This window comes from Artemia franciscana, unplaced genomic scaffold (genome assembly GCF_032884065.1).
Source record: "Artemia franciscana unplaced genomic scaffold, ASM3288406v1 Scaffold_1270, whole genome shotgun sequence".
Taxonomy (NCBI): domain Eukaryota; kingdom Metazoa; phylum Arthropoda; class Branchiopoda; order Anostraca; family Artemiidae; genus Artemia; species Artemia franciscana.
Genome location: NW_027062779.1, coordinates 51,027 through 74,176, shown reverse-complemented (window position 1 = coordinate 74,176; position 23,150 = coordinate 51,027). Strand labels below are relative to the sequence as shown.

At 32.8% G+C, this 23,150-nt stretch overlaps 1 protein-coding gene across 1 annotated transcript in view; it reads right to left on the bottom strand.

Annotated features, from left to right (window-relative positions):
- Window positions 1-224: 224 nt before the first annotated feature.
- LOC136042421 (angiotensin-converting enzyme-like) overlaps window positions 225-23,150 on the bottom strand; it is a gene marked incomplete at its 5' end in the record, with an annotated part of 72,532 nt that continues 49,606 nt past the window's right edge. Inside the window, 8 exon segments of the mRNA XM_065727397.1 lie at window positions 225-385; window positions 1,369-1,529; window positions 5,814-5,936; window positions 8,447-8,613; window positions 9,780-9,856; window positions 10,857-10,955; window positions 12,285-12,409; window positions 18,446-18,598. Of these exon segments, the coding sequence (XP_065583469.1) occupies window positions 297-385; window positions 1,369-1,529; window positions 5,814-5,936; window positions 8,447-8,613; window positions 9,780-9,856; window positions 10,857-10,955; window positions 12,285-12,409; window positions 18,446-18,598 (994 nt within the window).

Here is a 23,150-nt window from a genome sequence, read left to right as displayed (position 1 = left end):
TTTGGCAAAAACAGTCGGTAAAAATGACCAGCCATTCGGTAAAATCTCTTACTCCCCCCACAAAAATGTTGGCTTCTAACGACCCTGGGTACACCTATGAAAAGTAATAACAATAATGAAAGTGAAGAACCCATAAAAGTAAAGAAGTAAATGACGAAAAAGTATACAAAAAACAGATAGGATTGCACGAGAGCGTGAGTGACTAATCAATGTTAAAGCCACTAAAATACTTAAATATTATAATTATAATATAAATATACACCGTCCTAAAAAGCATCCATGTAGCACTCTACTTTTTATTCGAAGATGAATCTGGAAATAATAGGTAACACAATTGTTATAAGGACTCCAATGCTAGTCTTGACGTCAGCGCCGTTTTCACCTCCTACAAACAAAATAAATAATTTAGTCATTGTTTAGGAATTGAAAAATAATTTTTTTTCGACTTTCTGTTTTTCATGCTATCCCATTGGGCACATACACAAAAAAAAGGTCTGGTTATAGTTCGACTCTTTGCCAAAGAAATAAAAGTAAAGAGCCCCTGTTTATAAATAGTTCCACTCATCGTAATCTTGCAGAATATGAGTGAATAAGTAATGAAAAAAAAAAACGTTATAACCCCCTGGTTTAACGTGGAAAATACTTATTCTGAATTCGATTTTCATCCAAGTCCACTTCAGAACCGTATTGCCGAATAAAGCACTTTTGTGTACATCTTTAAAGTGGTTCTTGGAGTCCGTGCATTTTCAAAGAGTTTTTTTCTTATATTGTAGCCTACCTTAGGCGTATTTTTCCTTTTATGGATGTGCCATATTAAATCAGGCATCTGGTAACACGACTATCAAATGCCTGGTGGGGTGGTAGCAATGGCTTCCAAAATTGAGGTATTAATGTTTGGAAGTTATGTTTAGTGCATTTACATATCCATTGCTTAGTCCGAACAAAAGCCATTATGAAAGCTATCGATATCATCTATCGAGATAAATAGAAAATAGTCTAACAAAACACTTTCTAGCTAGAAAATTTCTACATATAATGTATGGGAATTCTAAATAGAAAGTGTTTCTCTCATAAAAATAAGCTTTTAATTAAATACAGTACTTTTGTCTTGGAAGATGCTCAAATACCTCTTAAAAAAATGTTCAAATTTTCCACGATGAATTGAAAACTATCTTTTAAAACTGTACAAAATAAAAACACTGAAAGAAAACAGGCTTGCAGAATGCATTGCGACTTTTTTTTCGATTGATTTTTATGTATTTGTCCTAAAATAGAAATCAGTATCTAATTCATTCGGGTTTCAGCATTATTTGAACTTCAGTATAACAACCTCACAAATGATAAAATAACACACTAAAGAACACTCACGCCATCCAAGGGGTGATTCAGCATTTTCCTCTTCCAGCCATCTCATTAATGGCTCAAAATACTCCAGAATTGGCGCGGCATCCATTTTTGTCGTTCTTCCATTTGTTAGTATCCTTATTGCTTCTGGTGATGGTTTAGCTGAGCCCAAGGCCAACACAGACCTATGGGAGTGAATAAAATATCAGTTTTGCACCCTGCTAAATAAGAGTTTGATTTCTTTTGTTTTTGGGGCTGGGATCAATAGCTTATAATTTATTTGTATAATTTATAAACAATTATACTTAATAATTTATAGGCTTTTCCTAAGAAGATCTGTATTCTTAATCATATACTATGCTCATATAACCTTAGGTTCATACACGAGAAGTTGCTGCGATAGGCAATTTTCGTCAACCGCGGCAATTGGCAATTTTCGTTGACTTGTTGTTCCCACACGATTTTCGCATCGGTCAATTTTTATCCGCAAAAAATTGAAATTAAAGCACGTGAGAAGAATGAATCAAGAAGATATTCTGCTTCTATCTCTTGTTGCAAGGAGGAGAAAGAGAAAGATGAATTCGGTTATGTCTAGCTTCATAGAAGAAATTAAAACATTCATTCTTTACCTCTTTTGTCCTGGATACCTGCTCCCATGCTTTTAGCAGCAGCACTGAGTTTTTGTGACCCTTTGCTTTTTTTTCATATATTATAAAATTAAATTGAACAGCCATTATCAGCTTCTCAATGATACTATCAGTATCTTCCATTATGTTGCTGTTGCGCGCAGAAATTGCTTCGTCGCCCGGTTAAAGTTGAATCTTTTCAACTTTGCTAAGTTTCTCAACGGAGCACCTAAACTTACCCAGACTTGCACCTAAATTGCGGCGATGGGTGATTTTTGCTCCTTTGTGAACCTTTTTCTGAACCCAGAGTAATATGAACAATCTTAGTTGCGCAAATGCCTGCAAGTACTATGGACATGGTCAGTCATAAATCATTGAACAATTTTCTGGAGAGCTCAAATTGCCTTCAAATGGTTCACAGAACTGAGAGACTATTTGAATTATCCTTACTCTACGCCTATCCACCTTAGTTCTGCCCTAGGATGCATGATAGACTATTTATTAAGAAGCGAAATGAATCATTTTTATACACTCTGAAAAAGTAATGACAGCTCTACCCATCATAGAGACCATCTGTCTTGGTTTTATTCTATTTATTCATTGCTCCCACTTCCACTAAGTTCATTTTAGTTCTAAAAATCAGCGGACTCAAATATTGTATTTCCCTTAATGTTTTCCATTTTATGTCTTGGTTCTTGCAGAAATACAGCAATTGGTTTTATACAGAAGACCTCCGGATAGAAGTTCCAAATTCACGAAGAGAAGGGAAAGTTCATAAAAATCTTGGTAAATATCCTTACACTCTGAGATTATTCCCGAAATTTCTGAACTGTTGGAACGGGAACTAATTTTAACATTCTTGGAATTTAATCATGATTTATGTACGGCCTATTTAGATGGTTCCAAGGTTTGAAACCATATTAAAGTATCAAATAAGCTCAAGTATCAAAATAAGCTCAATACCAGATAGGTAACACTTTTTTACTTTATTTTCGAATGCTAGCTTACGCCAGAACACGCAAAACCATGGCATTTTTTCAGGGCACAGTCTTTGGAGAACGGACTCCAAAATAACCCAGACAAGAAAAATTTTTGATGGGTTGTAAATATGCTAATATTCGAGGATTTTACTTGGAAGAATTTTTGACGGGTGGAGGGGAGTAGGTTTGAATCTTCTGGCACCTGAATGATAATTTATATGAGCTTTATCTATAATGAAGCTCAGGAGAATTTCAATTTATCTAAAGAAATATATCAGATAATCAAATCATCGTCTAAGAGTATATGGAGCTGTAGGCTGAAACCGCTGTTACCGTCTTTCAAGGCTTGTCAACTTTTCAAAATTGTTTTGTAATATTAGTAAGTTTGTTTTACAGCTTTTGAAACAACAATTCAAAACAATGCTGATAGATCAATTTTCTCAAAACAATACGATTTTTATAAATGTAAGTTATCAAAGGACATTTTTAAATGATATTTTTGGTGTACTCGTTATTTATAAAATATTATTAATTTTTCATTTTTCAGATCCTACCTCAAATATAGATTAGAATGATGTGAAACATATATTCTGCAGTTAATTAGTCAAAATGAAGAGTTGCAACACAGATATTCTTGAAACCGTGTATAGACATGTTACAGAAAACTAACCAAATTCTATTTGATCTAAATACTGCGTCTGCTTTGATGGTATTTTGCTGTCATGCAAAAATTAGCACATAACAATATTATAATCTTTATGCTGACAAGTATTAACCGTTACTTTAGTATCTGAGATGGCTTAATTTCATGAAGCGAATTCAAAACATAATATTGAATAAGATTTTAACTCAATCTCCATTCCTTGAACACAATTTTTTCTCGAGAGAACTTGGTCAATTGGTTGGCACATTACAAGATCATTGACACATTCACACAGGTCAAATAAAACAGCATTTTAAAGTTGAACAGTTTTGCCATAATTCATAACCAAATAATTAATTTCTATTTGATTTTTAGTAAATTTCGGTTACTTTAGCACAGTTTTCAGCTCGAGAAACTTTGCCTCGAGGAAGTTTTTTCAATTCTTTGATGCATTTGCACGGAAATCACTTTCGAAATTAAACAGCATTGCCGTAAACCATAATTAGACAGCCAAATATTTATTTGATTTCGATTCAATTTGGATTATTTTATCAAAGTTATTCGCTTGAGATAGTTTTCTTCTATTTTTGATTAATTTTAATTTTTAGCTCAGTTTGAAACACTGGACATTATTTTTGTAATTTCCACTCTTCTGAAATTTCTGAAATTTTTGAAATTCTGAAAATTCTGAAATTTTTGAAATTTCCACTCTTCTGCCATTCTGCTATGGTCTGAAATGGAAATAATACACATTTACTTGCTGAATTTGGATATCAGAGTTGACCCTTGACATATTTGTTTGTTTTCACTCCTGAAAGGTTACTTTTAATCTCACAGAGTAAATAGGAGACTATTTAATACTATTATAAAATTATATTAAAATTATTATAATATTGTATATATATATATATATATATATATATATATATATATATATATATATATATATATATATATTATAATATTAATAATATTAATATATAGAAGCTATTTGAATAAATAACGTTGCACTTCAATTTGACCGGTCACAAGCATTTGTTGTGCAAAGTGTTTTCACTTCAAAGGGCCAAAATATAGCGATTCTTGCATAACAGGAAAAGAAATTGAACTCTTTTACGATTAATTCACTTCATATATGCATAAAACCAATTACTTTGACTCTTTTGTTAATTATACTATTAAATACCTACATCGATCTTGTAAAAGTTTTAATCCGAGTCAACTTTTCAGTGCATCTGTTTCTTATAGAATATTCATTAACCTATTTGGACTTTGTTTATTTTTTTTCTTTTGTTTTTTATTAAATTTATTTTAAAAATAGTTCAGGCAAGTACCGTGCCTTTCTTAAACAAATTATGTGCGAAAAACTAGTTTCAGATAGGGCAAAATCTTGTTTAAGGACCAAATAAAAAAAAACAAACAAATCGATGAATTGAATGGTAGATAATCTTAAAAAATTATAATTTAATAAGTGAGCGGCAGAACTAAGTACTGCCTCTATCGACGTAATATGTCAAATGCAGCTCGCCCTGCTATCCACATGGCCCTACTACTGAAATGTTACTTTTAAGATGTAGCCTGTAACACAAAGCTAAGGTAGAATCGTAGTAACTTGAAAAAATCTTTGTAAATATAAAAAGACTGCATCTTACTTATTCTGGTACGATCATATTTCGATTTGATCATCCTTGGAAATCATCCTTGATTTCCTCGAACAAGCCTGTCTTGTATTAACGTTTGAAGGAGTCTTTAAAGCTAGAGGTATATTTGCCAACTTTCTCTACTCATAGTCATTGTCACTACCATTTTCCATGAAATGCTGGAAAGTAGGGACTGAACGAGAGCTGCAACTCTTAGGGATTTTCCCCTAGATTTTAAGATTTCCATACTAAGCTTTTGGCTCTGGAAAAAGTATTTGTTTACGATCTTTTAAACTATCATCGAAAAATGTATTAAGTGTATGCATGATATTGCATACACAAGTGTATGTCTATACACTGTAATGTATGAATTATTATTATTTAATACACTTGAATTTTTTAAACCTTGAGGATTTTATCCATTGATTTTAGAGGTGTTGTTAAATTTTAACGGCACCAATTGACCGGACAAGTGAGATATCACAAGAATAATTGGGGCTTATTTTTTGAGACTTTAACTTGAAGTTACCATGATTTAAAGTTATTAAAGTTGCATCTCAGTAATTAAAAAAAAACTTACGAAAGGAGCCTCCCAGCTTCTTTTGACTTATAGACGTCGCATTTGTAAAGTGGGCCTTCATAACCTGCTGCATCGCACATGGCCTGATGAAGTTGAAATTGCAAAACAAAGCTAACAAAGTACCTAAGAAAAAAATAAAATCGATATATATGAAACTGTCACGAATACAATGTAAAAATAACTGTATATAAGGGAGGGGGGATTCATCATAAAGATAGCTCTGAAGGACCCGATCCTCTTTCAAAGAAATTGAAAAGTTGCATTCTAAAATCCAAACTGTTCTTCATTTTTGGCCTTTCAATGGTAAAATCCTGCAATGGCAAAGATCCTCTGCCTAACTTTCAAATTGATGCATATATATATATATATATATATATATATATATATATATATATATATATATATATATATATATATATATATATATATATATATATATATATATATATATATATATATATATATATATATATATACAAGTAAATTCCGCAAGTGACGAACAATGGTGAATTTAGAAAGTGATAGGGTTTCAATGCAAAAGCAAAAATACAAGTAGTTTATGTACGAGGTCTGTTAAAAAAAGTATTGTGAATTTTTCTTTTTTCAAGAAATATTGATTTGTTAATGAATATCTATTTTACACGCTTCACACTAATCTCCACCAGATATTATACACTTATGCCAATGTTTAAAGCACTTAAAAAAATTGTGATGGTCATCAGCTGTTTCTTCGATGTCATTTTTATTTCATTTATCGTAGTGTGAGGTCACCCTTTCACGTACCACAGAAAAAGTCAAATTGTGCCAGATTTAAGACACACAGTGGCTGTGGTTACCGCACTTCATTGTGTGGTTACCGTAAAAGTGTGGTGGCATTATTAGTGTGTTGTTTTTTGCCAAACATTCACACGCAGTTAAGGACAAGTTACCAAGGACATGGCACAAAAGCAAATTTTTTTCTTCCCAAAATATTTATGCTTCTGACATATTCACGAAACATGCACATAACCTGCTGTGAATATTTCTTTTTGATAGTCCTACCCTATTGAAAAAAATAGTAACAAAACTTGCCCCATTTAGGTAAACATGGAGCGATCTTTTCGGTCTTGGCTCGTGTGACAGCTCCTTTTGGGATGGTTGAGCTCCATTGTTCACCTCATAACCATAAACCCATATTTAGTCCTCAGTTATTACCCTTTGGAGTAAATTTTAATCATCGCGGAAAGAATCTAACAGCCGTGTACCAATGTTGGTGTAATGATGTTTGTAGTCGAAATTGAACACCGTGGCATATATCTCATGCCCAAATCACTGATAAAATTGCGCGACACTTGCCAATTGTTGTCATTAAATCCTCAAAAACTTTTCTAACCGTAATTCAATGACTGACCACTACTATTCTCTTCAATTCATCAGTGTTTCAGTCTGTTGTTGACGTCGTCAGGTATCCAGCCTACTCTTCATTGTTGACATCTTCTTGACCCTCTGAGAGCATTCTGTACCATCGATAAATGTCGTATCAGTCCAAGATAGGTTTCTTTGATTCATTTTTTGGAATGGACAAAAATCGAAGATGTGCCAAAACACTTACAAGAAAAGTAGGTGCCAAAAATTAGCAAAGTGGTCGAAAATGCCGTCATAAATGAAATACATGAGCACTGGCATGACGCTACCAAAATTGTAAATTGAATGTATGTAACTCGTGGACAATCAAAATTCCCTATAATTTTTAAACAAAACTCGTATCGTCCTATTTCCGTCTAAAGGATATAATCCTGTTTCTACTTGAAGGAAATAGCCGTATTTCCTATTTTCATTCCTGTCATGATTTATATTTTTTAGAGTATGGAAATTGAAAGTCAGTATTTCTCAAAGTTTGGGTCACACAAGGCTGTAGATGGTTGTAGAATTTTTAACAAATCTCCAAAAAAATAGTAAAAATGAAAGTATTCGTTGCTCACAAAAAGTTTATAACCTACAAGAAACCTGGTCCATCAAATGGCAGACTTTTCAGAAATGGCGAGCGATCATGACATTACCATTTATTTTATAATTCATTACGGCTTTCAAAAACAAACGTTTTAAAACGTCCGTTTGAACTGAATGATAGACCTGGGTGAGCTGAATGAGCTGAGTGAGCTCTCACCATCTAAAACAAATGTCTTATTTCCAGTGAAGGATTTATTCCACAATTTCGATTCGCTGACAACAGTAACTCATTTTTGTAACATATCTGTTAAATTCAACGAATCAATTTAAATTTACAAGGCCTCGTTTGAATATTTTCCAAGTATCAGAAAAAGTTCCTTTGATAATAAAAAAATATTCTCAAGAAATTTTGAAAATTTCCCTTGCGGAAATTTTAAAAGAAATTTTAAGTCTGTTGGAACATTGCATAATTTATTGTAATCCATGTAACTATGATAGAAATGACCCAACTATGACCTTAATTAAAAATAAATTGGCAATTAAGTTGCCACAATTAAAAATTAATTAAAAATAAATTGACAATTAAATTTTCCGGCTGCACGAATTTGAGTAAAGTGTTTGAAAATCCACCACAATTCCATTTTGTACTTCAAAACAAGTTTTAAAATTTGCTGCTTTTTCTATTAGTGATATAAAAGTCTTACCTAATATATGGAATATTTGAAGGAACATGGTACTTTGCACCAGCGTCAAAGTTCTCCTCTGTACGATTCACTGGTGGTGATATGCCTTGGTATTTGATACGATAGTCCCACCAAGCTTCATTAAGTCTTTCAGATGAAATTTCCCCGCTAAACACCTTCCAGCGCCACTATAATTAAAATCTGAAGGTTAGTGACAATAATCAGGAAGGAATGTGTTGAAGACTCTTTTTAGTACTACTTTTTAGGAGAACCCTGACAAGGTCAGCTGTATCTGGTGTTTGTGATGGGATCAGGTTAAAATCCAATCCGAAAATTTGAAAGAAGATTATAAGAATACACAGCTTTAATTATTTATAAAATATTCAGGAATATTCTCGTTTTTAGGAATAATTTCGTATCAGTGTTGGGAATTATATCAGTCTTGAGGTATTTCATGGTTTTGCAGAGAAAATAAATCACTTCACAGTTAAATTACCCGCAATGCTGGCATTCTAGTCACTGAGTACAGAAGTGGGAGTTGAGTAAGTTTTTCTGTCGGATATCTATGTCCTATGGTTTGGAATTATTTTCCAGGGAGCATTGCGGCGGTGGAGCACTTTGGTTTATTCAATAGTAAAATGAAAAACTTTCTTTTGGACTTGGTTCATAGATTATTTTTGTTTTTTATTTTCTCTTGTTTTGTTTATAATTATTTTCATTTTTTGTTGTATGTTCTTTTATTGTCATGATTAGATATTTGTCATAATTTGGTTGTTTCGTTTCGTTTTTTGTTTGTATTGTTCTTTTGTTAAGAGCTTTGTCTGTAAAGGGTTTGTTATATATGAGGTCGTCCAGTATCAGGTGGTTTTACGTCTTTCACTAGGCAACCATTGGGATTAGTGCTATGTGTTTTTTAGTTCTGTACTTAAACGATTTGAACTTGAACTAGTTGAAGTAATGACAAAAAGCTAGAAAATTCTTTTCTCCATTGTTAAACTCCCTCTCCCTAAATCATTTGAACCCCCTCCCCCCTTAATGAGACTTCTAGGTGTGGTTTTACCTATTGAAAAAAATTGACATTTTTCAACTTAGTAGGCTTAATCGAATTGAAACACTAAATAAAAGAAACTAATAAGAAAATAAAAGACTAATAAAAGAAACACTAATAAAAGAAACACTAACTAAAAGAAACACTAAATAAAAGGTAACAAAGATTTTTGAAGCTTGAAATTGTTGATACTGGCCTGACAATTCAGTGTCAATAAGTTTATTCGTAAATTCAGCTGATGTGTTCAAGATTCTATCAAAAGATTATTTAGGTTTAAATATAATAGAAAAGAAAATAAATATTTACCTTGTCAAGCAAATAGCCAAATGGCATGAAAGCAATTTTCTCCATACCCATCGTGAATAAAAAGTTCATATCGTTCTCTAAAAATAGAAATGAATGATTAAATTAAATGTTCTGATAATCATTGTTAATCATCTATCATTTTAACATCTTAAGACAAAAAAGGCTTAAGACAAAAGGAAGATAAAAAAAAAAAAAAATGTAAAGCTGATTTGCCAAATGAGAATTTTTTTTAATGCAACTCAGATAGTCAAGATAAGAAAGTGATAGAGTCAAAAAACAAATTAAAAAAAACAAAAGGTAGTAGCCTATTACCATGTTTGAGGATCAAAATCTTTCAGTTAATATAACTCTAACAAGAGCTGAAACTCATTGATTTTGTTAAACGCTTTTATTTAGCTAAATCTGCTTAGCTTTAAGACCATACATTCAAGATCACATCCTTTTTCAAAGCCAATGAAGCAACTATTAGTTCTTTTGAAGGAGAGGCAGGCTTGGTCTTACTATAGAATTACAGAATCGATAATTTTTCTTGTGAATTGTTAGTATGAATTCCAAAGATAAAAATTAATTATGAGACATGACAAAGATTAAATAGATCAATAACAATAACTTCAAAAAATCCTTTTATCTTCAAATGAACTAAAAGGAAAGTGTGGAGCGGTCATGATATAATCATGTCCTTTTCTAATTAAGAAATTTGTCATGATTATTCTCTGTTTTCATTCATTTTTAGTGTATTCATGGAAATGGGTCTTTTAAAGCGTTCTTTAATATCTTTATCCTTATTCTTTCACGAGTTATCTCTGGAGATCATTCGTTTTTTGCTATCCTTTGAGATTGTAAGCTTATGACAGAAGTTATAATGTCTATTGTCTTGTCTTCGACCAATTCCACTGCTAGGAAGCAAATGTCAAGGGTTAGAACTCCAAAAGTCTGGTAGCTTCTGGGGCTGACTAGAGCTGAAAAGGCTGTAGCCTTGTCTCAAGGAAAATTATTGCTTTGAAGGTCTGCATAAATTAGCTGATTTGCTAATCAGGATATGATGACTAAATTTTATTACCATGGTGATTAACCTACCATAATCGTCTTCTGCTTTATTGAGTAATCCCACTTGCCTCAGATGGCTTGGTGTGATAACAGATAATGAAATAGCATCACCAACAGCCTCATGAAAACCTGAAAGATAGAATTTTTTATCAAAACCAATATTTGTCTAAGTAAAAAAAGCAGTGGCAAAAGAACGAAGAACGGTCGGGATACAGAGAATTTTTCTGAAATAAAAAAAAAATTGTAGGAAGATATAACTTCCAATCAAAATTCTCGGACTAGCTGACACGATAGTGCTAGTCATTTAGTACGGTTTTGAAATGCAGGCATTTTCTAATAGTTGAGGAATTACTGTCAAGTAACAACATCTGGGGAATTCTATTTATTCGGATGTGAAAAAAATTAACTTAAAAAATATTCCTTAATCGCTGTCATTGGTTTCTCCAACTTTTTTATTCACAGCTGAAAAAAAATACTTCTAAGTTAAAATTACACAGTGAGATAATTCTGTATGACAAAAAGGTAAAAATAATACATTTTAGAGTGTAGGACAATGACTAAATAAAGTTAAAAAACCTGAACAATACTGTCCAGACAAAATTCTCAGTCAATATGGTTTAATTTAGGTATACTGTGCTATAACAAAAGAAATGATACAATGATTAAGTCATATTTTAAAGATTCAGTATGATATGCTGCCAAGAACCGTGATTTTTTCAATCATGCCTTTTATTCATGAAAATTTAGGGGGGGGGAGAAAAACATAATATCTTTTATCTAGTTGTGAGCGAAGTTGTCGTCTTTTATTTTTCTTCAACAAGAATGCCAAAACAGGAATTTTCCCTGAAAATACTCCAAAGAAGGTATTAAAAAAATTTAGGGGGGTCCATGAGACACGTGCTCTTCCTTTCAGTGGCGCATACCATTGATAGTAAGAGCCTGAGATTCTCAAGTGGAATGGAGGAAAGACATTTCGAAGGATTAAGAGCGATTGGGAGCTTCGTGTGAATAGGTTGAAACGGAGGAGCGTGCAATCCCTTGTGACCTCATGCAGTTTGGTTACAAACGAGCTGACAGCAGTAATTATGAGAAATGTGTGCATTTGCTTTTCCTGTATAATAAATAAGATGAAATAACATTAAACTTATTATCGAATTTGAGCATAAGGTAGGATTTAATATCCAATTGATAAGCTTCAACACGCCATTTGCGTTTTAAATTATTTTTTAAAACTTTATTACCTTTTTGCAAAATTAAATAGCCTCACTAGTTATGTTTGGAGGCTTAAAAATGTGTAACCGAAATCCTTCTAATAAACACTCATACCACAAAAGAAACAAAACACGGAATTTATAGAACTAGATAAAAACCGTTTCAAAAGTAATCTCAATGTCTAAAATAGAACGAAGTGGATTCAATTCTAGCTGGAGAGCACTACCAGTAATTTCTTGAACCTACCTGGATTTGCACCCTCTCTGAAAACCAAGGGTTGATCTACATACTGCAGGTAGTATTGTATATGGCCCATCTCATGGTGCGCGGTTACGAAATCTTCCATTGTTACTTCTGTGCATTGCTTTATTCTGTAAAAAAATGATATTAGTTTATCAAATAGCATTTTGAAATTTTGGAATCAACTGAGCATAGTTACACATAGAAATAATGCCAAGTTCTGTTTTAAAATTTCATATTCTAGAAATAATATTAAATTATTTAAACTACCAAGTACACTAACATAAATAGAGGCTCATTAGTCCCATTGACTCTATACGAAATACATTGAAGGGGTGAAAAAACATTAGTCCTAAATAAAATAATTAAGACAAATGTAAAACCTTGAAGTAAAGTAGCAAATCCGAAGGAAATGAACACTTTATCATTTGAACTACTTTTCTATATATTTCAATCAGGTCTAGCTTTGTTTTTTGTAGATTTTAACCTTTTTTTATTTTATAAAGTTTGAACTATGACCACATTCTTATAGATGTTAAGCTAAGCTTACTTTCTTCTATTATTATTCTTTTTCAAAGAAAAGTTAATATCAGCAGAGCCATAGAACATTAAACCGTGGGCAAGCGGATATAAATTCAAATAGTAATTCAAACTTAAAAAGAATAGAAATCATATTCATTGAGAAAATGAGGCCCTAAACGGACAAAAATTACAATAAATAAATCCGGTCAATCTTAAAGCGAACATAAATTACCATTGACATGAATGAGTTTAACCCTCCTAAGCCTTCAAAGCTCCACAGCGTCATTCACACATTACTGAAAAAAACTTTTATTTTCGGTAGTGTGTTTTTATTTGTCGTAACATTGACAACAAGACGGCTTGACAAAAAGACAATGTCTCAAGATTACTTAAGGTTTACAGATAAGAGTGGTTCTGTTTGCCCCCTTCCTTTCCTATCAAAACCTCAAGCAGCTTGAATGTCATTGGCACATTAATGAAATTAGGCTTTTTAACATATAGTGACATATATTCCTGGAAGTCTCTGCAATTCACATTTCATGATGTTGCGAAAGCGGAATTTTTTAATTTTTTTTTTTTTTGTAGAACTGAAATGACATTTTGGCCCTTGGGAAGCCTAGGGAGCATTAGCCCTACTCTTGTTTGTGGAAATTTTAATTCATTATAAATTTGACTTGATTGTAATAATTGTTTGTTTAACGTCCCATTTTTTCATTGACAGTTATTTCTGTTGGTATTAACTTTGAATTGAATAACAAAACAAGTTTTTTCAAATGAAAGTAAGAACAACATTAAAACCTAAAATGAACAGAAATAATTACTTATATGAGGGGTGTTGCTCCTCCTTAACACCTCTTTGCTCTAAAGTTCTTAGTGCTTAAAAAAAACAACTTGGTATTGTTGTAATTAAACGAACCTTTTGTATCAGGAGTCGTTCTTAAATAATCAGGACAAAATTCGAACTTAAGCATATAGAGCTAATTGTTGAGGAGGAGCAACCCCCCTCATGTATGTAATAATTTCTGTTCTTTTTAAATTTTAATGTTGCTCCTGACTTTCAGTTACCAGTGACCGGAAATTTGGCTCCACCTCCACGGAAAAATTCCTCTTTTCGTGGATATATTCTCTGGACTATTCGATCCTGGTAAAAATCTACCCTGGGCAAATACGCTTAACACCTGCACACGTAAATTGAGTCAGTAAATGGAAAGCAAGACATAAGAAGAATTTCTTATTGGAATTCTGGCAAATTCCCCCAGTGTAAAATTTCCCAAGTAAAATTCATCCCTTGGAAACGTCCCTCCCCATTAAAAACTCTCCCCGTGAAAATAATCTCCAGCAGAAAATTCTCCCTCCCCCCTCCACCCGGAACATTTATAAATGCTTGCCAATGAGAAGTACTATATGTAAACAATGTTAGAATTTTATTACTTTATGACCTTTTTCCCTGGAGCTGTGGAGGGTCATGATATTTCCAAAGGCATAGTTATTTGGTGTTTCAACTGTGCTGAATAAAATAAACATCTCAAAGTTTTCTTCCGACGATTTTGAGATAAAAAAGGCATGGGAGGGAGCCTAGTTACCCTTTAATGTTTTTGTTCACTTAAAAAGGACACTAAAACGATTAGTTTCTGTTCGAATGGCAATATCCCAATATTCTAGTATCACTGGGTCGACACAATACCCCATTAGAAAAAAAAGAAACAAATAAACAGGCATCCGTGATCTTTCTTCTGGGAAAAAAAAATATAAAATATAAAATTTTTGCAGACAGAATATTCAAACCTCTACAAATGGGTTCTCTGATACGTTGAATCTGATGGTGTGATTTTCATTAAGATTCTATGACTTTTAGGTGGGTGTTTTCCCCCCTTTTTCTCAGGCCTGTAGCCTTTGATGGTTAGGGCTGACCTTATTTAAACTTATATATTTGAAATCAACATAATAAGTCAATTATTTTGATATATATATATATATATATATATATATATATATATATATATATATATATATATATATATATATATATATATATATATATATATATATATATATATATATATATATATATATATATATATATATATATATATATATATATATATATATATATATATATATATATATATATATATATATATATATATATATTGGTATCAAAATTCCGTGTTTTAGAGTTTCGGTTACTATTGAGCCGGGTCACTCCTTACTTACCGTTTGTTACCACGAACTGTTTGACTATTATTTGACATTATTTATGTTCGTCTGTGATTTTGCCCCTCTTTACTTTTCTTTGAAAAAAGCTTCTTTTTTGGAAAAATTATTTTTTGGTAAATTTCCATTTCTTTTTAATTAACATTATTTTTTATTGGTTAATAAAATAAATATAATCTTAAGGATTAAAAATTGGGATTTTGGTTTGCTAATTATATTTTTTTGGACAAAATTGTGCAAAAAAGAATTAATAGTAGCTTTGCCATGTAATTTTTGATGGATCAAAAGGGGAAATATTATTCAAATAAATGCATTGAAAATATACTGGGTCTTTACCTTGTATAGGGCCGAAGCCATCCTAAGCCCCATATTTTAACCTTGAATATAGACGAATATTCATCGACCGTTCTACTATAACACTCTTATTGTATTATTCATTTTTTTTTCAAGCTCACTTGGTAAAAAATTCTCATTCGTTATTTCAAAACTAAAGTAAAAAATGGATGAGAAGGACAAGTACAACCAGATTTGTTTCCTGTTGAAGCTCCCTTGGTTTTACAACTTTAAATGAGCCGTCATCATAGCGTGAAATTTTAAGCAGATCAGCATAAAAAAAAAATCACACTAATAATCGACATAACCGCCAAGCTTCAAAAACTTTTTTTCATTGGTTAGTCAATCTTGGTCCCCCAGGTTAGAACTTAAAATCTGCTTAATCCCCAGTAAAATATTTTTTTCAAATTTTAAGCTTCGTTCCTAGAGCCATTCATTCATGCCTCTGGCCATCCCCAAAACTTTGCAGATGCGCCTTTTTGACAACCTGGATGCACATAATGTCTTTTGATTTAGTTCAACAGCCAGCTCGACATCTTCTGAAGATTTCGACTTTATACCCTAGGCAATTTGTGTTATGTTGCAAATGTGCCCTTTAGATAACATGTATGTGCATAGTGTCTCTTAATTTAGTGCAACATCCCTCTTAACATTCCATGAAAATAAAAATTAAATCCTTTAGCCATTCCTGAGCCTTTGGGGATACGCCCAATTGATGGCCTAGAGGTACATAATTCCCTTTGGTCCAGTTTAACATGCTCCCTCAGTGTGCCCCAAAATTTTCAACTGAACAACCTTCGCCATTTTGTAGATTTTCTAGACACGCTTTTTGAAATTCTGAATAAAAATAGCGTCTTTTGATTGAGTTCAATTCCCCTATAAATACGCCTAATATATTGCAGATACGCCCTTTTGACACCGTGGATGCATATATTATCTTTTGATTTGGTTCAACATTTTCTTTTACGTTATCTGACAAAAATAACCTAATACCCTTAGGTGTTCCTGAGACATTGTTGATACACTCTATTGACAACCTAGATGCACATAATTTTTGATTTACTTCAACATCCCCGTCGTTATGCCCTTAGTCATTCCGAAGATATTACATATAAGCCTTTTCTAAAACATTAATTAATGTAATACTTTTTTATTTAATTCAACGTCCTCCTCAACATTTTCTGACAGTCTTAACTTCATACCCTTAGCAGTTTTGAGACGTTCAAATACGTCCGTTCAACAGCGTGGATGCATATAACAATTTTGGTTTAGTTCAAAATCCATTGAAAGTTTCAACTTAATACCCTTTGATGTTCCTGAAATGTTTCGTATTTGCCCTTTTGACAACCATGATGTGAATAATGTTTTACGATTGAGTTAAACATCTCCCTCAACATTTTCTGAAAATTTTAAGTTCAAAGCCTAAGCAATTTTTTGAGACGTTAAAGCTATACTCTTTTGATAACCTTGATGCTCACAGTATTTTCGATTCCTTTCATCATCATCCTCAAATCTGTCTGAAACTTTCAGCTTAATACCCTTAGCTTTATCGGATACCCAAGATCAAACTAACCTGCCCTCATAATCAGTAGTAAATGCAATATTTAAATGATGGGGCTGCTTGAATAATTTACAGCAGGTTCTCAGAGGCATATTTACTGCACCTTTCGACCGTTTTCAAAAAAATAGCAACCGACTAATTTGGTTAAATTTCTCTCAAGGTTAGGAGACGAGGTTAGCTAAAAGGGCATAGTAGGAGGCTAGTTTTCCTCCAACTAGTTTGGGCTTTCAAAAGAAAGCTCTCAATTTCCAGTCGGAAGAGCCCACTCCGAAGTTTCTACAAACACTCCTTCCATACGAAGTGGTCTGGTCAAAAGAGGCTAGATCTGAATTTTTGTTTATTTAATCCAGGATCCTAAGGCCTGCCGGCTATGTGACGTCAAAACGGTTAACCAATCGGAGTTATCTAATAATAGTTTTAGATGAAAGAAAAGGCGGTTTTGGTCCCACACATGAAAACATTTATTTGTTTGTCATCCATTCAAACGGCACTTGACTAACTTTGCCTTTCAAATTTTTTTTCCAGATTTTAGAGCTTTCTAAGAACCTGTTGCATGCTTTAATGTGGTTCTACGAATATTTTGACAAAAAAGAAAAATTATAAAATAACCGATGCTATGGAATGATATATGTGGTTTTGGAAATGTTTCGATTCCTCCCCCTTGCCTGTACATAAATTCACCAAAGCTAACAAGTACAAATAAGGGGTAAATGGATGCTCAGGCAATATATTTGCCAGCATTATCTTGAATTCCAAGAATAAGACCCAAGTCAGCTAAAAGCCATTATTTTGGATTGCTGTCATGATTTTGCAAACATTCCACAGATGTTAAGACGACCAACGCATTTTGGTTCAACTGTATTTTCCTATTGAAATTCCAATTCAAAAAGCCAGACTGTTCTTGATGGTCAAATGCATAGTTTAGCTTTAGGCTTTGTATTTAACCATAAATATACATTTAAGAGTAAATTCAATATGCATCTAAAATGCATCATGGGTGCATTTGTGTAATAAAAAATTATTTATTTACTACTTATGAACTCATACTCTTTTTCGAGACGTTGGCTCTATACCAGTATCTTAAAGATCTTAATATAGTTTTAACGAACTCAACAGAAGTCGCAGTTGGTCAACTTTTTTGGCTAATTTTTAATATTTTTGTTAAGAATTCCAATTCAAAAGCTAGAATATTTTGAATGCCATATACAGCATTTAGAATATTAATATAACCATGAATGTATTTCGTCAGAAATTAGACAGTTAATAACTAAAAATTATTGCACTGGCTATAGATCGTGACATGTTTCAAATTTCGCCTAAATGCCATTAGGCTAAATAGTTGCGAATATTTTTCACAGCTCCACAGATCTTAGACCTGGCAAGCATCTTTGGGTTCAGCTCTATCTATCCACGAAAATTCCAATTCAGAAATTCAGATTGCTCTTCAGAGTCAAATGTGATTATTACACTTTAAACCACCTTCAATAAAACTTCAACTTTTCATGTAAAAAACTCCAAACAAACATTCAAATCTTACCTAAAATCTCCCCTGTCACAAAAATCCCAAGCAGAAGCATGGCATACAACATCACGATCCTCTGGCTTCCATAGCATCGATTTTTCCCAAAAATCTTCTGGTACAGATTTCATGCCCAGTGATGCGAAGAAATCATCTGCCATTTTGAATATCCTAAAAAATTATTCAGTGCCTCATAGAATATGGGACGATCGTACTTTTATCCACGGTCTATGATTTTTTTTTAAAGCTTGAATGTTAGACCAGTAGCTCCATCTAATGAAATATTACGGTCACTGTCACTGTCACTTATTACTGTCACTGATACAATCTTAAACAACCAAAGAAATTGTACCGTCTGCCAAGTCCTTCTAATGTGCAATACTGCTAAAACAGCTACTTTTAAGAATTGGCTTTCTATGCTATTCATACGTAGTGGTCTGTTGTAAGAGGAAACGATTGGGCAAATGGGAAGTTTTCAAAGCAGAGGAGAAATAAAGGAGCGGGGTATAAATTTCACTTCAATCCATGCACACAAAACATACCTGGTGGTCACCATAGAGGTGTCTACATCAATTGAGCATTATTCCGGGATGAATACTGCTGCTACGAACAACTATTTGTTGCGTAAATCCGACGGAGGCCAGCACATGATGAAGCTAAGTCGGCTAAATTTACCGTCATAGATTGACTTCATTTACCTTAGGGTCACAACTACTCGAACAAAAATTTTGGTGATTATTACTAACCATAAGCAGTAACGTAAAAAAGGATGAAAAAACGCAAAATAGACGCTTCCCAACTTCAAAATAGAACTCCAGAACATTTCGTAATTAATATCAACAAGGTGATTGAGAATTTTTGAATTTTAACCCGCAATTAATTATTTTCTTAGAATTTCACTGAAATTTCTGATTGTAAGAATGCTCTTTATTACTATCTACTTAGAAAACATTTATCTTACGGATTTGATAAACTCCATGCGTCCAGTATTCTACGTTTGTAAGTTTTCGCTTTTCCAGATTCACAATCTTTGGTTTGTAAATGACACTGAGCTGGCTTCAACAATGACACTGATGATGACAACAATGACAATGACAACAATGACAATGACAATGACACTGAGCTGGTTTTATTTTTAAATAAAAAAAAATAAGTTTTTTAAACTGAATATACGGAGCGACATTAAAACAAAGATAAATTATTCTGTATATTACAGGGGCTGTACCCTCCTCTACACCCCACTTTTTACGCTAAACTTTGACTCTTTGTCACAACTCTACTTTTTAAAACATTAGAAACTTTAGCGTAAAGAGCGGGGTGATGAGGATGCGATAGCCCCTTTCATATACAGAATATTATTTCTTCGTTTTAAGTTTTAATGTCACTCCTTACTTTCAGTTAAAAAAAAATGTTTTTATTTAATTTCTGAACGTTTTTTAATTAATACAGGTTTTGAATTTGGCTCATCGCACATGAATAATTAAAAATAATAATAATAATTTATTTCTTACCTACTTACAGAAGGGAAAAGATTGAATACAAAGAGAAAAAACAAAACTACAAACAATACAAAATACTAGAAAAAGAAATAACAATTTCGCAAAATAGGCGGATAAGATGATTGCCAAGACCAAAACGGATTGGAGCCTCGTCAATTAATTTTGAGCTTAGTTTTTCCACTGCGAGAACAATATCCGTTGGCTGATATTTACTAGTTAACCTTTGGTTCCGAAATGATCGTGGTAAATTAAGTAAGAACTAATAATACCGATAGTAATCCGTCTTGACCCTCTTTACGTCGTCTTTATTCAGAAGCATATAAATAAAATTTGTGGATTAACTTTACGTTTTTAAATTAATAATAACTTTATAATAACCTAAGCTTGATTTTTGTTTCAGTTGTTTAAGAATGACTCCTCAATCACAAAGGCTATTTAATTAGAATAATAGCCTCTCTTAAAAGTTCAAAAGAAACTTTAGCGTAAGAGCGAGCTACTGAGGAGAGGCAACCCAACTCATATACAAAATATTTTCTGTTCGTTTTATGTTTTAATGTTGCTTTTTACTTTCAGTTGAAAGAACTTGTTTTTTATTTAATTACTGATCGTTTTTTAAACAATGTCGGGGAATCCAGCTCCCCCACCATGGGAAATTCCCTTTCCCCACGTAAAATTCTCCATGAAGAGATTCTCCCACGTAACTTAAATTAGCAATATTTGCAGAACTAATTTTGTAAGACATAGGAACAAAATGGCCAAAGAGGTTGAAACCATTCCTATGGAAATGAGAGTCACAAGTTGAGATTTTCTAAAACGACTGAAATGAAAGAAAAGATCTTTAACAGATTAAATAAAACAAATAAGTTTTTTAACTGAAAGTAAGGAGCGACATTAAAACTTAAAACGAACAGAAATTACTCCGTATATGGAAGGGAATTTTCCTCCTTTACGCCCCACTCTTTACGCTAAAGTTTGACTCTTTCTGTTAACTCTACTTTTTAAAACAGTAAAAAACTTTACCGTAAAGAACGGGGCCTTAAGGAGGAAAATCCCCTTACATATACGGAGTAGTTTCTGTTCGTTTTAAGTTTTAATGCCGCTCCTTACTTTCAGTTAAAAAACTTTTATTTTATTTAATTTCTGAACCTTTTTGAATTAATGCATGTTTTGATTTTGGCTCTCCGCACATAGATAATTAAAACGAAATTTGCATATTAATTTTTTTTTGGCTAAATGGCTTTCTCATAGTTTTGATTGGAACATTTTGAGAAAAAAGGAGCGGGGGGAAGGCCTAGTTGCCCTCCAATTTTTTAATTATTTAAAAAGGCAACTAGAACTTTTAATTTTTTACGAACGTTTTCATTAGTAAAAAATATACGCAACTTACGAATTAACTTACGTAACGAAATTCTATATTCATATGTTTTTATTACGTATATGAGGGGGTTCACCCCCTTGTCAATACATCGCTCTTTATACTAAAGCTCAAGTTTTGGCCCAATTCCTTTAGAATGACCCCTGAATCACAAAGGCAGTAGAATAAATAGTTGAAATTACTAAGAAAACTTAGCGTAAAGAGCGAGGTATTACGAGGAGGTAAACCCCTCATATGCGTAATAATTTCTGTTCGTTTTAAATTTTAATGTTGCTCCTTATTTTCAGTTTAAAAAACTTTCATATTGATTTTTTCATTGTTTTTAAAATATTGCTAAAAATCCTAAGCTCCCTTCATTGAAATTCTCTTCACCCATCGCAAATTTCTCCATGGAAAGATCCTCCCACGTAACTCCCTCCTCAGCTTCTTTTCCCCCCAAACCAAAAAATCCCCCTGAAAACGTCTGTACACTTACCAATAACCATTACTATATGTAAACACTGGTCAAAGTTTGTAACTTCTAGGCCCTCCCACGGGGACCATGGGGGAGTAATTCGCCCCCAAAGATATAGTTATTAGGTTTTTCGACTATGGTGAATAAAATGGCTATCTCAGAATTTTGATCCAATGACATTGGAAAAAAATGAGCGTGGGAGAAGGCCTAGCTGCCCTCCAGTTTTTGATCACTTAAAAAGAGTACTAGAACTTTTAATTCCTGTTAGAATGAGCCCTTTTGCAACATTCTAAGACCACTGGGTCGATACGACCACCCCTGGGAAAAAGAAAGCAAAAAAAAACAAATAAACACGCACCCGTGATCAGTCTTCTGACAAAAACACCAATATCTGCATTTTTGTTGATAGGAGCGTGAAACTTCTACAGTGGGGTTTTCTGACACGCTGAATGCGATGGTATAACTTTTGTTAAGATTCTAAGACTTTTTGTTAAGATTCTATGGCTTATGATGTGATTTTCGGTAAGATTCTATGACTTTTAGGGGGAGTTTCCCCCTATTTTCTAAAACAAGGCAAATTTTCTCAGGCTCGTAACTTTTGATGAATAAGATTAAACTTGACGAAACCTATATATTTAAAATCAGCAGTAAAATACTATTCTTTTGATGTTATTATTGGTATCAATTCAAAAAATTTCACTTTTTTTAGAGTTTCGGTTACCATTGAGCCGGGTCGCTCCTTACTACAGTTCATTTGAACTGCTTCATATACGTAATAATTCATTTTCTTTTTAAGTTTTAATATTATTCCTGACTTTCAGTTGGAAGAAAATGTGTGTTTTTTGTTTTTTATTTAACATCAACCACAAGCTGAACACATACGACATCTTTGGTTTATTGTCACATACAAATCATAGTCATGAAGCTGCTTAGGGTAAAATTAAATGCCAAGATTGGCCAGAAAATAACACCAACAAATTATTGCTTATACAGGCCGTTATCTTAAAAATTCGAACTTTAGCTTAAAGAACGAGGAATTGAAAAGGGGACAAACATCCTAATATACGTAATATGAGGGGGTTCACCCCTTTGTCAATATCTCACTCTTGACGCTAAAGTTACAATTTTGTTCCAATTCTTTAAGAATGACCCTTGAATCACAAAAGCCGTTTAATTAGAATTAAAAGCTCTTTTGAAATTACTAAAGTACTTTAGCAGATACAGCGAAGTAAGTAAGAAGGGAAGAGCCCCCTCATATATACAATAATTTCTGTTCGTTTTAAGTTTTAATTTTACTCCTTACTTTCAGTTGAAAATTGTTTTTTAAGTTTTTATTCTAATCGTTTTTTAAATAATGCTGGGATATCCAGCGCCCCTTCATAGAAATTATTGTCC